General features: G+C 45.6%; 1 protein-coding gene across 1 annotated transcript in view; it reads right to left on the reverse strand.

Annotated features, from left to right (window-relative positions):
- The window catches only part of ros1 (c-ros oncogene 1, receptor tyrosine kinase), a 400,619-nt gene that overhangs the window by 71,426 nt on the left and 313,297 nt on the right, over positions 1 to 15,896 (reverse strand). The window contains exon 43 of the mRNA XM_072513469.1: positions 2,657 to 2,841. Coding sequence (XP_072369570.1) covers positions 2,657 to 2,841 — 185 coding nt within the window. The remainder of the gene's footprint in view (positions 1 to 2,656; positions 2,842 to 15,896) is intronic.

Here is a 15,896-nt window from a genome sequence, read left to right on the forward strand (position 1 = left end):
AATCTTGCACCAAATCACCCCCTGGACCCGGAGCATCCAGGCGATGGTGTAATCCTGGGCATCCTGGTGGGTTTGGTCCACATCGAAGTAGATGTATTGAGCCGCCTGGGCATATAGGACCTATGTAATGGCATGGCTGGACCTATGCACCGAGGTCTGTGAGATTCCGGACAGGTCCCCACTCGGCACCTGGAAGGGCCCCGTGGCATAGACGTTCAGGGCTATCATCACTTTGACAGCCACCGGGAGCGGGTGACCCTTCCCCATTCCCCCGCAGTGCCAGGTGTGTCATCATCTGGCAGATATGTCACACTGTCTCTCTGCTCAGCGGGAGTCTTCGACGGCTTGCCTGGTCCAGCAGTTCCTCGAATAACAGGCAGTGCCGGTACACACGAGGCCTCATGGCGCCTCCTTGGCATCTCCTCCTCCTCAGCCTGTTGGGTGGCTCGCTCTCCATCCTCGGCAGCTGCCACCTGTTCCTATGCTGACGCTCCGTTGCTTCATGCTCCGCTGTTGCAGCTTCCTTCTCCTCCTTGAGCAGCGCCGCCTTGCAGAGCCGTAGGGCATCCCCAGGACGGCGGCGGCCAGCAGGAAGGCCACCATTGCTGGTTGAATTCCAATATCCATTGTCTGCAGGGGGTGAAATGCCGACATGATAGTGTGGTGCATACCCCCGTGCCCAACCAGGTCCACCGGGCTACATGGTGGCCCCGGTTGTCACTGCGGGCTCTGCCCTCACATGTTCCCCTCCCCATCCCTGCACCCCTGGACTGGTCGGTGGCCGGCACCGTGGGGGCCTCTGGCCTTGGTGCCCATCCCTGATGCCAGGGGTACCATTGCCTGCCACTGCCCATGCCAGGGATATGCACTATGATCCCCGTGGGGGCTACTGTGTGTGTTACCCTGGGTGAGTGGGTGGGGGTGGGTGGCTCAGGTGTGCAGATGGGGGCGGGGGGTTGTGGCAGAGGGTGGGGTGCGAGAGTTGGGTGCACCCATACGGCTGGTGTCACTCTGCAGAACTCGAGGCCGTGATGGGCGGTCAGTGGGGTGTGCAGCAAGATGGCCGTGGTAATGGAGGTCCATGCCCAGATACCGCCCCAGTCCCGTGGGGGATCACCCCGGCCATTCGGCCTATGCCCCCATCAACCCCCCTCCCCCGGCCCTGGCAGTGTCCCCCCCACCCCGCCAGTGTCCGGCTCGGCAGCCCACAGTCGCTCCTCTCGGTGTCCTACCTCCTCTCTCTCTCTCGCCCTCATCAGCCACAATGCCAGTTTCACAATTTTAAAAAGCACAAGTGAACCACGCTATCAGGAACTCGGCCCATCGGAGGCAGAGAATCGCAGAGGCCCCGGAGAATACCGGGTCGGGCCCGCTAGTGATATGCAAATGGTGCTTACAGTAAGTGCATTCCGGTATGCATTGACGCTGTTGTTGAGGTGGCGGAAAATCGCGATTTGGCGTCAAATCGGCGCCTGCCGCAATTTTGCCATCGGAACCGATTCTCCGCCCAATCGCATTTCGCGATTTCGGCTTCGGCAAACGGAGAATCCCGGTCCCTTTCTTTGCTCAGATATAATTAAAGAATTAGGTACATTGTGAAAGTGATATTCTGAAATTACTTCATAGGCTAGAAATCCAGTAAAGATCTTCGAAGAGACTACATTATTTTAACTGCATAATGACAAAGATCGATGGCAACCAGGGGTCTTCAGAGTACTACTACACTGCAATGGTGGCTCCACTTGAAAAGTACTTCATTGCCTATAAAGTACTTTGGGATTCTTTGTGGCTGTGAAAATTGCTGTATAATTGCAAGTCCTTTCTCTTTCCTTTTTAGGATATTTTAGTCTGTAAGTAAATATTGTGGTTATCATAACATTTCTGAAATTAGTGGGAAGGAGGTCAACTCACAAAGATGCACATGCACAGGCCAACCTATGATTAAGACGTTTCTGAGGTCAGTATCATTACTTTTTCTGTGAAGAAATAAAACTGATAAGAGGGCAGCTGCTATGGAACCTTAGAATTACATTCCATGATGCAATGACCCAAGACCACTATTATTTCTGATAAAATGTATCTATACTATAGCTCCACAGTGGTCTGGCATCTGCAGGAGCAGCAGTGGGAAACCCGATGTACCAAGAATGACAAAGGGCGGTGTGGGAATAAAATTCTTGACAGTAGCCACTACACAGATGTAAAAGTCACCCTGTCATCCTCCTTAACACCTGTCAATCATTAGAACACAGTAACCACGGCACCCTGCTGTAGTCTCTGCTGGCTGCTGATCTTCTTATAAAACCCTCACTGCAGGAAGTATGGTGGATAGGCTACCTGGGAATGCGAGTGCTTGGACAGAGTCGCCTACAGGCCTCTGCTTAAGCAAACAAGTGGTGAATGTTGCCTTGAAAGATGCACTCTAGACTCACAACTCAATTGGACAGCAGAACAATAGAATCAACAATGGAATTAACATCCAATTTGTATCAATTCCCATCAGGCCAAGGACAGTCATGTTATCTCTCATCTACACTGCTAAGAAACACAAAGCTGTCATTTATAACCCTTAAGAGGGACAAAGCTATGTTATCCCTCTTTCCTATTTGGGGATTACAATACCGTTAGTTGTTGAGCCTAACCATGGAGCATTTACCTTCAAATGCTTGATTGACAATACCCTGGGAGATGTCACTGTTCCTGTAGTCATCATTGTAGTACACAAGAGCATTCTGATCGCCTTGGGAGCTGCTTTTCAGGTGTTCCAGGCAGCTTTCAATGTGCTGGAATGACGGCCTCTTGTGGGGTTCACGTGTCCAACACTTGAGCATCAGCTGGTGACTGTTTTAAGGACAAGGAAAGATGATCACCATGGATAAGGAGAAAGCTAACTTCATTACTCAAAAGACCATGTGTGGAATGTCAAACTTTATAATAGAAGTGACAGCTTTTCACTTTTTTTCTGATCATAACAAAAGGCTCTTTGACAGTTATAAAATAGACCTTTGTTTGTTTCATTTAGGAGCACTGCATACATTTGTAAATGCTCAGCATTAGTCACATTCCATTGACTGCCACACTCAAGTTTGAGCCAAATTTCATTTTAACATGTAGAGAGAAACTTAATGAATTCCAGGCAAATTAGATTATTTAGAAGCCACTCAATGTCTTCAGGAAATACAGAACACAAATTTAAGCAATTCAACAATATTATGACTGATACTTTGCTCGATGCAAAATTCACAATGTTTGTATCACTGATAAAATAATTTAAATACCATGAGAGGTTAGATTGAGCATCATAATGAAGTATTTGGGCTGTGATAACATTTTCTAACTAAAGCTTAAAGAATATATGAATACTTATGCCAGATGTGCAATTCGATATCCTAACTGTAATACATAGAAACAATATTTGTTTGCTGTATGTTAATGTCGATATTGAAAGAGAGAGACTGGTGTGAGATTCTAGGCTGCAATTTGATTTAACCCATTAACACAGAACCCAAACAGAGAGTAAGCACTCTCCGGGACTTGGTAGCCAGAATCATAATATCCCTACAGTGTAGAAGAAGGCCATTCGGCCCATCGAGTCTGCACCGGCCTTCTGAAAGAGCACCCTGCCCAGGCCCACACTCCGCCCTATCCCCGTGATCATACCTAACCTGCACACCTTCGGCCACTAAGGGGCAATTTAGCACGGCCCATCCACCAAACCTGCACATATTTTGACTGTGGGAGGAAACCGGAGCACCTGGGGGAAACTCACGCAGACACGGGGAGAAAGTGCAAACTCCACACAGTCAGTCGTCGCCCAAGGCCGGGATTGAAACTGGTGCCGTGAGGCAGCAGTGCTAACCACCGTACAGGCCAGTTCAATAAAGTTCCAACATAGTGCCGTTAAAGGGCTATCACCGGCACCATGTGGAACTAGTGCAATTCCAATGCAAAACAGTGTCCGATTCGCCTGGGTCGGGTTTGGCACTCGAGAGGCTGCCAAACTGCAGCCGCATATGAACACTCCACACCCCACTCATTCCAGCCAAGACGTTGACACTCCGAAGAGCGGCACCCCGTTTCGCCGATACGGAGCTCAAGACACTGTTGGCTGCCTCGGAGGAGAGGTGGGCCCTGTTTGCCGGGGTGCGAAGGAGGCTGTCACCTGCCACCGTACACCGGGCCTGGGCGCAGGTGGCAGAGGCCACGAGCACTGTGGGCCCCAGGATTGACCAGCAATGCCGTCAAAAAGCTGCACAACCTCCTCAGAGCGGCCAGGGTGAGTAGCCAGCACCGTGCTTCTGGCACCAACCCCCGTCCCCCGTTCCCATAGCCCTTGGATTGGTGCCTCCTCACAGCTTAGTTTTCTATTTTCATGCAACATTTTTTATGCCAAATACATACCACATTTTGCGAGTGGGCTGATACAAGCTGCATGAATATTAGCTACAATGCAACGGCAAACAATATTAAATGTTTTTGTGATGGATTTTTCAAGTATTCGTCAATGCAAAAGTGGGTGTTGCTCATCATTTTCTCCATCTCAAGGGGAACGATGTCATCATAGCAAACGAAAGCCAGGACAATGTAGGGCATCATCAGGAGCTACTCAGTTGAAGTGAACCTTTGTGTCCCTAACTCCATCCTCAAGGTAACAGTTAGCTGCACATCCATGAGCTTTGTGCGGCAACTGTAGAACCATGAAGCAGAGCAGTAATTTTGTAGCAAAGTAGGACTGGGTGAGTGTTGCAGTGCAAGGGGTTCTGGAACTCAGATACCAGTGAGTTTCTGGACTAGGTTCAGCCTGGTTTTCATTTATTGACTGGTGTTGATGAGATGTGAGTCTCGTCAAAGATAATGACCAAGTATTTTGGATTTGCCTCATGGATAGGTCAACATCTACAGAAGGACACTTTCTCTTCTTTCCTGGTGTCATTGCTGCTTGGATGAAGAACTGACCCTTTCTGTTCTGGAATGGTAACAGTAAAAAGTCTTACAACACCAGATTAAAGTCCAACAGGTTTGTTTTGAATCACTAGCTTTTGGAGCACAGCTCCTTCCTCAAGTGAATGAAGAGGTGGGTTCCAGAAAAATATATATAGACAAAGTCAAAGATGCAAGATGATATTTTGAATGTGAGTCTTTGCAGGTAATTAAGTCTTTAAAAGTCCAAAAAGCAATTGGAGAGAGGGATAATCACAGGTTAAAGAGGTGTGAATTGTCTCAAGCCAGGACAGTTGGTAGGATTTCGCAAGCCCAGGCTAGATGGTGGGGGGTGAATGTAATGCGGCATGAATGCAAGGTCCCGGTTGAGGCCGTACACATGTGTGCGGAACTTGGCTATAAGTTTCTGCTCGGTGTTCTGGAATGGGGCAGATGCACTACGTCTGCAAGTAATTTTCCAGTGGTTTTAGGTCACCTGTATCCTACTTTTCTTGTTTCCCTGAGCATCGTGCCTGCACCAGCAATGCTATCACATTGGCATGGACAAACTTCTGGGATTTGATGCTGGATATGTGCACATATAGATGTCAAAATAAACAAATGGCATCGCAGATGTATTTTGCTTTTGAACAACAAAACACAATTGAAATTTCTAATATCAAAAATAATTTTAAAAATGTAAAAGCTTCACAAGCGTTTAAAGTTGCCCACTAGATTATCTTTTGTTCTTTTATTACCTTCATTAAAGATTTCACTTGAAGCCTTCACCCTCTCTGCAAAACTATGGCTTGGACTTTACTTATTTATTCAAGGTTGGGACTCCATTACCTGATCGATGGTCCTTTAGTTCCATATCTATTGTTCTACCCAGTTGTCCTGGCCAATATTCCTCCCTCAGTCAACACCATAAAACCATGCATTTCAATCAAATGTATGGGACCTTCCAACGCACAAATTGGTGGCCACATTTGCCAACAAAACAACAACCATAACAACATTTCAAAAGTTACTGATTAGCTCTGGCAATTTTAGAGCAAAATAACGTCATAAAAATTCACTTCAATAATGCAAGTTTCTTCTGTCTTAAACAGCAACAGATGTCACTGGATGAAAATTATGGAACTCGCACCCTAACAGCACGGTGAGTGTACCTACACCACAAGGGGACTACAGCTGTTCAAGAAGGTGGGTCACCACAAGCTTCTCAAGGACAATAAACACTGGCCTAGCCAGCGATGCCCACATCCCATGAAAACATTTTAAGAATGTACATTCAAAACAAGACGGCACAGTGGTTAGCACTGCTGCCTTACACCACCAAGGACACAAGTTCAATTCCGGCCTTGCCTGTGTGGAGTCTGCACGTTCTCCCTGTATTTTTTACTTTATTTGTTTGTGGGATGTGGGCATCGCTGGCCGGGCCAGCATTTGTTGCCCATCCCTGAGGGCATTTAAGAGTCAACCACATTGCTGTGTGTCTGGAGTCACAAAAAGGCCAGACCAGGTAAGGACGGCAGATTTCCTTCCCTCAAGGACATTCGTGAACCAGATGGGTTTTTACAACAATTAACAATGGTTTTATGGTCGTGATTAGACTTTTAATTCCAGATTTTTTACTTGAATTTAAATGTCACCACCTGCCCTGGTGGGATTGGAACCCATGTCCCCAGAGCATTACCCTGGGTCTCTGGATTACTCGTCCAGTGACAATGCCTCTACGCCTCTACCTCCCACAGTCCAGGTTAGGTTATGGAGTAATGTGGACAGGATAGGGTGGGGTGGCTGGAGGAGAGAAGCTAGTTAGAGTGCTCTTTTGGAAAGACTCATTGGGACAAATGGCCTCCTACAACACTGCTGGGATTCTATATTTAACATTTTAGGTTAAAAGTTGTAACAGCATTTCAATTTGTTGTGTTTTTGAAAATGATTTGGAGAAAATTGAACAATGAATTAGGGTAGGTTTCAAAATAAACTTGTAAAAATAATTTATTAATTCTTTACTCAGGCGCTAGGAATTCAGCAGTGAGCCAAATCCAACATTCATATCATTAGCTTCGCCAAGCCTCAACAATGGCAGCAGACAACAGGATTTCTCTGCCTCCCTTTGCCATGCTGCCAAACTTGTGCACCTCTATCCCAGGGCTGTCAGTTTACAGGAAACCCACCCCAGGATCATTCCCTCCGGAAGCACCAAAACTGAGAACCACCCCTGGTGCAGCTTTACTTTCCTCACCTGGTAGCCAACTCTAATACATACAATTTCAGTCTAAAGCCCCAGTTTTTAAAATAGTAGTAGATAAAATAACTTGTGTGTAATGGTTACTCATCTGTAGCTTTCACAAAATATTTGGTAAAACCATTAATAGACCCTCAAGCTCTATAACAATCCTAGTCTACAATGTAAGAAAGTGGAAATGTATTTATTCAGTTACTTTAAATCAGTGGTTCCTAATATTACACTGTACCTAATATTATGCCCTATTGTTAGAAGTAGTATATCCTTTGAACTCACTGTAAGCATTGAACTAGGATGGCTGATCAGGAGCGATTGAATGGAAACATTTCAAGGTCTGATTTTGCAGGGTGCTTCGCGACAGTCCTATTGACGAGATCGCGGCCCGTATTCAAAGGAGCCAAGTTCCAAAAATGAGCCCCCACGTGATTTTCGCCATTACTGGCTCCCCCACCGTCTGATTCGCCCAACTCCTGCCTCAGCTACTCGCTGCAAACAAGGGGGAGCTGCTTTTAAACACTCCCTCACCACTCAATCCCAGTCAATACACAAGCATGGCAGCGCTCAGGCATCAAAGGCCACAGGGTGTGGAAAGCAGCAGTCTGCCTCCACCACTGATGTGTATCCTGGGGACACACCTAGATGTAACACTAGACCACGAAAGATCAAGAGTGCGGAGCACCGAATGAGTCACCATCTTGTAGTTTGAGGAAATGGAAATCTGTCACAGTAAACTGTTTACTATTGAAACATGTAACACCTGATACATGTAAAGCCTCTATCACGTTAACCTTCACCGCGGGCCTGCCTGTATCCGTACCCCCTGTTGCCCTGTTCCTCACACACCCCTGGCACAGTGGTCCAAGATCAAAAGCCCCCGATGCAAATCCCATTCAGAGGATGGGTGTGAGTGCACTGTCAGCAGAAAGACAGGAGTTAAACTTTTGCAGAAACTGAGGAGCACCAGAGCTTTCCTCACAGCGAGGGTGACCCGCTGACAGTGCCGACACCACCCCATCACCCTGCAGTGATATTACACAGACCCTTGGAGGGGAGAGGGTGAGGCGTTTGGGAGGCGAGGAAGGGAAATGGGGGAGGGGGAAGAGAAGGAAATGAAAGGGAGGGAGGGAAATGGGGGGGTGGGGGAAGGAGGGTGAGCTGATGGACACAGCCTCGTCCTCAGAGAATCTGGGGACGCTGAAGGCCTCCCTGGTCTTCTTGGCATGTAGGGCTCGTGCCGCCAGCTGTCCATCATCCTCTGGCTGTTCCTTGGGTTCATCCTCCAGCCCATTCTGGAGCGCCTCCTCCTCAGACAATGGCCCATGTCCCTCCTCCTCCTGGTGCTGCTGCTCCTCCACTTTCAGCATGTCAATCCAAGTTGTGCCAGGTTGTAGAAGGCACAGCAGACCACCACAAAGTTGGAAACCCCCTGGGGGTGTACTGCAGGGCATCACCGGAGTCGTGGAGGCAACAGAACCGCATTTTCAGCAAGCCAATGCATCCCTTAATGACAGCGTGAGCCTCATTATAACGGATCTTCGCCTCAGTCTCAGGCCACTGTACCAGTGTCACCAGCCATTACCTCAGTGGGTATCTCTTGTCCCCCACGAGCCATCAGTCATCCTGGCCCACAAAGACACCAGGGATCTCCATGTACCCCAGGATGCCATGAATACTCGTTGGGTAGCAGACAATACACATGCATGATTCAGAGGCAGTGGTCGCACACGATCTATCTGAACATTCAGGGAGTGGAATCCCATCCAGTTAATATCAGGCACGCCCTGATCCCCTGGTACTCGCAGGACGACATTGTGCCATCGATCACCCCCTGGACCTGGGACATCCCGACGATGGCAGCAAATCCTGCAGCCTAGGCTTCTTGGTCGGCCTGATCCAGCTGGAATGTCATATAGTCTAATGCCTGGGCATAAAGATCATCCGGAACTTCCCGGATCCACCTGTGTCCTGTCGATTGTGACAAGCCACAAAGGTCCCCACTCCTGGAATGTCAAGCAACCATTTGTATCAACAACATTAGACAAAACTATAATCAACACAGGTGGCTCCTAACCACCTTCTCAAGGACAATTGGGAATGGAAAATAAATGCTACGCTTTCCAGAGGTGCACAGATAATGTGAATGAAAAACAATGGACTAGATTCTATGTAGCACATTATAGAGGAAACCATGTCAGCGAGACCTACTTAACTGAAGGAGAGGCCCCACATCAGTCTCCCAATGACAGCAAAACCATCCACTCCCACCTCGATAAGTCCAGAGGACGGAAAGGGCTGAAGCAGGATTTCTGGCCACTGGCCTTGAGATGAACAAGGAGCAGAAGTAGGCAATTCAGCCCTTTGATTCAATCAGATCATGGCTGATTCATCCTGGTCTCAAATCCACCACCCTACCTGTTCCCCACATCCCTTTAAGATGTTTTTATCAGAAATATATCTACCTCCTGGTGTGTTCGGTGTTTGATGTCTAGGAAGGAATCCACAGAACAGCTTGTGACTTGTCCAAATCAGGATCTTTATTGGTACACACTGTAGTGATCTCTATGTGTGCATGTACACAAGGGGTTAATGTGTAATAAGTTAGCACCACATGATCACTAGACGGTCGGACCAACAGGGGTATAAAAGGCAGCCACGTTGGATCTCTCTCTTGGGTATATGGTGATCAAAGTAACAGCAGACTAGTTTAGATGGCCAGTGGAGTTACGTATAGTTACCATAGTTAGATCTTGTTAACCTTATCACTAGTATCAAAGTTAAAGTAAAGAACTCATGTAAATATTGTTGCAGTTACTCAATAAACCTTTTGTTACTACTGGAAGAGTTTGAATCTTCTTCATCGGGATTCAGAATACCTCATCACTAACCAAGGATTGAGTAGCACATGTTATCTACCACACAGGTAACAAAACATGGTACCAGTCAAGTGGCTTTAACAGAACTAGTTAGATTAGGTTAGACAAAAAGAGAAGAAAAAGAGAAGACTGGACACTCGACTGTGAAAGACTTCGCAGCAAATGGATCCTCAACGACTAACTATGGGACTTATTTGACCTCTAGGGCAGCTGGAAACAACCAGTAATTTAAGTTATGACTGGAAAAGATTTGAACAGGTATTCCAAACATTTATCGCAGCTAATGATTTTAGCACGGTCTCGAACACAACGAAAATAGCACTACTACACTCAATAGGAGTACATGAAGCTAGAGAAATATATAATTGCTTTAATTACTTAGAAGGTGAAGACAACACCAAAATATAAGTAATACTCAAAACATTTGTGAACATTCTGGTGAGATGCTGGAAAGATTTAACAATTGTCATAAATGCCAGAGAAACGAAGGGCCCATCACTGATTTTATTACAAATCTCAAGTTAATACCACAAGGCTGTGATTATGCTGATTTCAGAGACACTGATAATGAATCAATTAATTTCTGGACTATTTGTTAAAAATTAGAGGGAAGAACTATCACAAAACAAGCTCTAACTCTAGAAACTGCTATACAAAAATGCCTTGCTTCTGAACAAAAACAAAATCGATACTGTGAGTCTTTACAAACACAGAATCGGTGTCTAGAAAACAAAATTGGTAAAACCGGCGCCATAACTTACCACGAGGCAGAGGCAGGATCTCACTCGATGCAACAGCTCTTTTTGATTGGCAGCCATCTTGATAAAGGAGCTGCACATGCGCACTTCACTAAAAGATGCAAACCGGCAAAACAGCGTTCTGCGCTTGCGCGAGAAGCCACGCATGCGCAGTTGCGCCAAGAGCGCACAGTAAAGGAACCTTGGACTGTGCATGCGCAATCGAGTCCTACGCATGACGTCACGGGCGTCATGATGTCAGACGGCCAGGACCACGCCCACTTAAAAGGGAAATGCACGAAAATGAACAAAAAGAAATTTAAAGCTGCAAAACCCAATTTTCTTACCTAAAAAGACAAAACAATGCCCGAACGTACACCAGCAGTTGAAAATAACTTTCACAACACCTTGGAGCAAGCAGTCTGCACCACCCAAAGTGAAGAGCACAATGAAAAATCCAAAACCAAAGAAGATGATTTGTTCATTGAACATGAAGAGAACAATAACGACTCCAAAACAAAAAGGGATGATTTGTCTATCGAACAATACACACATTACTGCTCAGACATGGCTGAGTTATTCGGAGATCCTGATTACAGCATTAGCAACAAGGTTGAAAAGCTCAACACTACTCTTCTCATGGTAGATGAATCCAATACCATGGTGCCATGGCAGATCGTCAATACATTGGATGACAGCAATACCCAAGACGAAGACGATGCCACACAGAGAGCACAGAATGACTCCATTGAGAGAGCACAGATCAACTCTACAGCGAGAACACTGCACGACTCCACAGAGAGAGCGAAGACAGATTCCACAGAGAGAGCAATGAAGGACTCCATAGAGAGAGCGATGAAAGATTCCACAGAGAGTGATGAAAAACTCCACAGAGAGAGCGATGAAAAACTCCACAGAGAGAGCGATGAAAGACTCCACAAAGAGAGTGATGCAAGCCCCCACAGAGAGAGTGATGCAAGCCTCCATAGACAGCTCAGTGACAGACTCAAAAATGGAAGCAAGCAAACACTCCATACCGAACGGCATGCATGAACAAGACCATGAAGATCTATCAAGCTTATTTGAGCCACCAGAAGAAGACTATGACAGTCTACCCAGCTCATTTAACCAACATGAAGACACTGAATGTCTACCCACTGTATGTGAGACAAGTGACAAAGAAATCACAATTCCCATATAGGATGTGCAGGATCACAGTGAGACTGATATATCTCAGCTCGTCTGCACAGAAGCACTCAACAATCAGAGGAGGGCTACTCATAGTCCAGAGAGACCATGTCAAATGTAATTGTGAAGATTTTGACTCCTAAAGAGGAGCATCAAGGGTGCAGAGAGGCCACATCAATAGAAATCTTGAAGATTTTGACTCCAGAAGAGGAGCACCAAGAAACCAAAGGTGATTCAAGTGAACCAGAAATTACTCCAGAAGAGGAGCACAAAGGGATCACAGATGATTCAAGTGAACCAGAAATGACTCTAGAAGAGGAGTACCAAGGAAGCAAAGAAGAGGAATCAAATCCACCACAAATGACTGATGTCACTAACATCAATGCAACATCAGATCATTCTCACAATTCTCAAGAAGAAACGCTCAATGTAACAGATACCACAAAGGACACTGACACCAATGACTGTGACAATGACTCACATCATCCAAACGGAACACTCATTGAGCACAACAGCAACAACAAAAACAACATGCCGCACAACAAGAGCAACAACAACAACACGAAGCGCTGCAGACATGGTATAACTCTGCACATGAAGGACAATGCCACAGCACACTGCAAAACAATGCCAAGAGTACAAACATGCCATGGCATGGCAACAAATCTCACAAATTCACATTTGCTCCACAACAAACAAGCAAACCAGCTGTCAAGAAAGATGACATGCAGAATCAATACCACAAACACAAGAAAAAGTCCAGGTCAGACAACAAAGATGACATACAGAATCAACACCACAAACACAGGAAAAAGTCCAGGTCAGCCGACAAAGATGTAACACAGAATCGCTACCGCAAGCAGAGAAACAAAAAGCATAAATCAGACAACAAAGTGATTCGACCATTCAAATGCCTCATTGATGACTTCTTGGTTACTTAAACACTGGAACACTGACGACGTTCACAAAGAAATAACAACATCAACACTTCAACAACAGACGAAGCAACCCGACCAAACAAACTCAAAGTATGAACTCACAAAAAAAAAATTGTTAAATTAAGATTGGACTCCTAAATATTAATTGGCTTTGTATACTAGTCAAGATCATCACAACTTGTACATAACATCATTTGTCTACCTATTTCACGCAAGCAAAAAAAAAAAACTTAAGAGACTAGATGTATTAACATTTGATGGACTAACTCATTGATTTTATGTAATGCCTTTGCAAACTGCATCCATTATGTTTGTTCAATTTTCTTTACAACATTCAGAAAATATGTAACACAAAAAAAGGGGGATGTAGTGATCTCTATGTGTGCATGTACACAAGGGGTAAATGTGTAATCAGTAGCACCACATGATCACTAGAGGGCCGGACCAACAGGGGTATAAAAGACAACCACGTTGGATCTCTCTCTCTCCCTCTTGGATCTCTCACTCTCTCTTGGGTGCACGGTGATCAAAGTAACAGCAGACTAGTTTAGATGGCCAGTGGAGTTACGTATAGTTACCATAGTTAGATCTTGTTAACCTTATTACTAGTATCAAAGTTAAAGTAAAGAACTCATGTAAATATTGTTGCAGTTACTCAATAAACCTTTTGTTACTACTGGAAGAGTTCGAATCGTCTTCATCCAGATTCAGAATGCCTCATCACAAACCAAGGATTGAGTAGTACATGTTACCTACCACACAGGTAACGAAACACACACGTGGTAAGGTAGGGATCTGATACAGAGCAAGTTATCATGGAGTTTCTTTATACTCCCCTGGAAATTCTCCTTTGCACGGCTGTACTCGTGTATGTCTTATAACCATCTGGGGATCACCGGATCTGCCCTTATATCTGAGTGCATTGTCACATGACCACTGTTTCCAGACTACGTGGTGGATCTGTACCACCACCTGCTGGTTGGAGGTCACATCACCAACTATTTACAATATTGTTTACAGGCATATCACCATACCTCCTTCTTCAAACTATTTAAATACACAAATCACCAACCTCTGCAAAAGGTAGTGTCTCCTCATCTCAGTTCTAAATCTACCGCCTCTCAAACTATATCTGTGACCTCTCATTCTAGATTGCCCTACGAGGGGGAACATTTGGTCTATGTTTACTTTATCAATCCCTTTTAGTATTTTATATACCTCGATCAGATTCCCTCTCATCTTTCTAAACTCTAGTGAGTATAAACCCAAACTGTTAAATCTCTCCTCATACATCAACCCCTTCATCCCTGGAATCAATCTGGTGAACCTCCTCTGAACTGCCTCCAATACCACCACATCCTTCCTCAAATAAGGAGACCAAAACTGGATGCAATACTCCAGATGGCAACAACACTTCCCTACTTTTATACTCCAGTCCTTTTGCAATAAACGCTAACATTCCATTTGTCTTTTTAATTACATGCTGTACCTGCAGACCGACTTTCTGCGATTCATGAACAAAGACACCCAGATCCTTCTGCCCGGACGCATCTTGAATCCGCTTTCCATTGAGATAATATTTAGCCTTTCTATTTTTTCAGCCAAAATGGATGACCTCACACTCATCTATATTAAACTCCATCTGCTAAATTTTGGCCCCATCTCCTGGCCTATCTATATCCGTCTGTAAAATCTTTATCTCCTCTTCACTGCCTGCTTTCCCACCTATTTTAGTGTCATCTATAAATTTTGCTATGTTACACTCTGTCCCTTCTTGCAGATCATTTATATAGATTGTAAACTGTTGAGGTCCGAGGACTGACGCCTGCGGAACCCCACTAGTTTCAGTTCGCTTGCCAGAGAAGGACCCATTAATCCCAACCCTCTGCTTTCTGTCAGTCAGCCAATCCTCGATCCAATCTAGTACTCTACCCCCAATCCCCTGCAAACTCACCTTCTGGATCATCCTTTTCTGCAGCACTTTGTCAAGCACCTTCTGGAAGTGTAGATATATCACATCAACATGTTCCCCATTATCCACCTTGCTGGTTACATCCTCAAAGAATTCAAGCAAGTTTGTCGAACATGACTTACCTGTCATAAATCCATGCTGACAGTGGTGAATTGGGCTTTGTTTTTCCAAATGTTCAGTTATCTCCTCCTTAATGATTGATTCCAGTGACTTTCCCACTACAGAGGTCAAGATAACCGGTCAATAGTTTTCTACTTTTTGCCTCTCCCCCATTTTGAACAGGGGTGTATTTCCAATCTACCAGGACCCTTCCAGAATCTAGGGAATTCTGAAATATCATGGTTCGTTACTGAGCCAATTGGCACCCATTATCCCTGAGTCCAATGTAATTTAGTGCTGGCTCAGGGATTAAATGCAAGCTACATACTTTTCCCACACCTTCTGAAGGCTACCCAACAAACCCTGTCAGGATTTCCAGGGATCTCCTGGGGGAGTGGGTGGTTCCCTCGTTATTCGGCATTCTGCGTTTGATTGAAGTTTCATAGAATTTACAGTGCAGAAGGAGGCCATTCGGCCCATCGAGTCTGCACTGGCTCTTGGAAAGAGCACCCTACCCAAGGTCCACACCTCCACCCTATCCCCATAACCCAGTAACCCCACCCAACACTAAGGGCAATTTTGGACACTATGGGAAATTTATCATGGCCAATTCACCTAACCTGCACATCTTTGGACTGTGGGAGGAAACCGGAGCACCCGGAGGAAACCCACGCACACACGGGGAGGATGTGCAGACTCCGCACAGACAGTGACCCAAGCCGGAATCGAACCTGGGACCCTGGAGCTGTGAAGCAATTGTGCTATCCACAATGCTACCGTGCTGCCCTAAGAGTATGAAGAGCATACTCTGGTGGATACATGGCCGACAGATGCCATAGCTCCCTCTGGTTCTGATGGCAAGGAGGAGCTGACTGACAGAAAGCAGGCAGGGCTTCTGCTGTCTGTGTCCTG

The sequence above is a fragment of the Scyliorhinus torazame genome, chromosome 8 (genome assembly GCF_047496885.1).
Source record: "Scyliorhinus torazame isolate Kashiwa2021f chromosome 8, sScyTor2.1, whole genome shotgun sequence".
Lineage (NCBI taxonomy): Eukaryota > Metazoa > Chordata > Chondrichthyes > Carcharhiniformes > Scyliorhinidae > Scyliorhinus > Scyliorhinus torazame.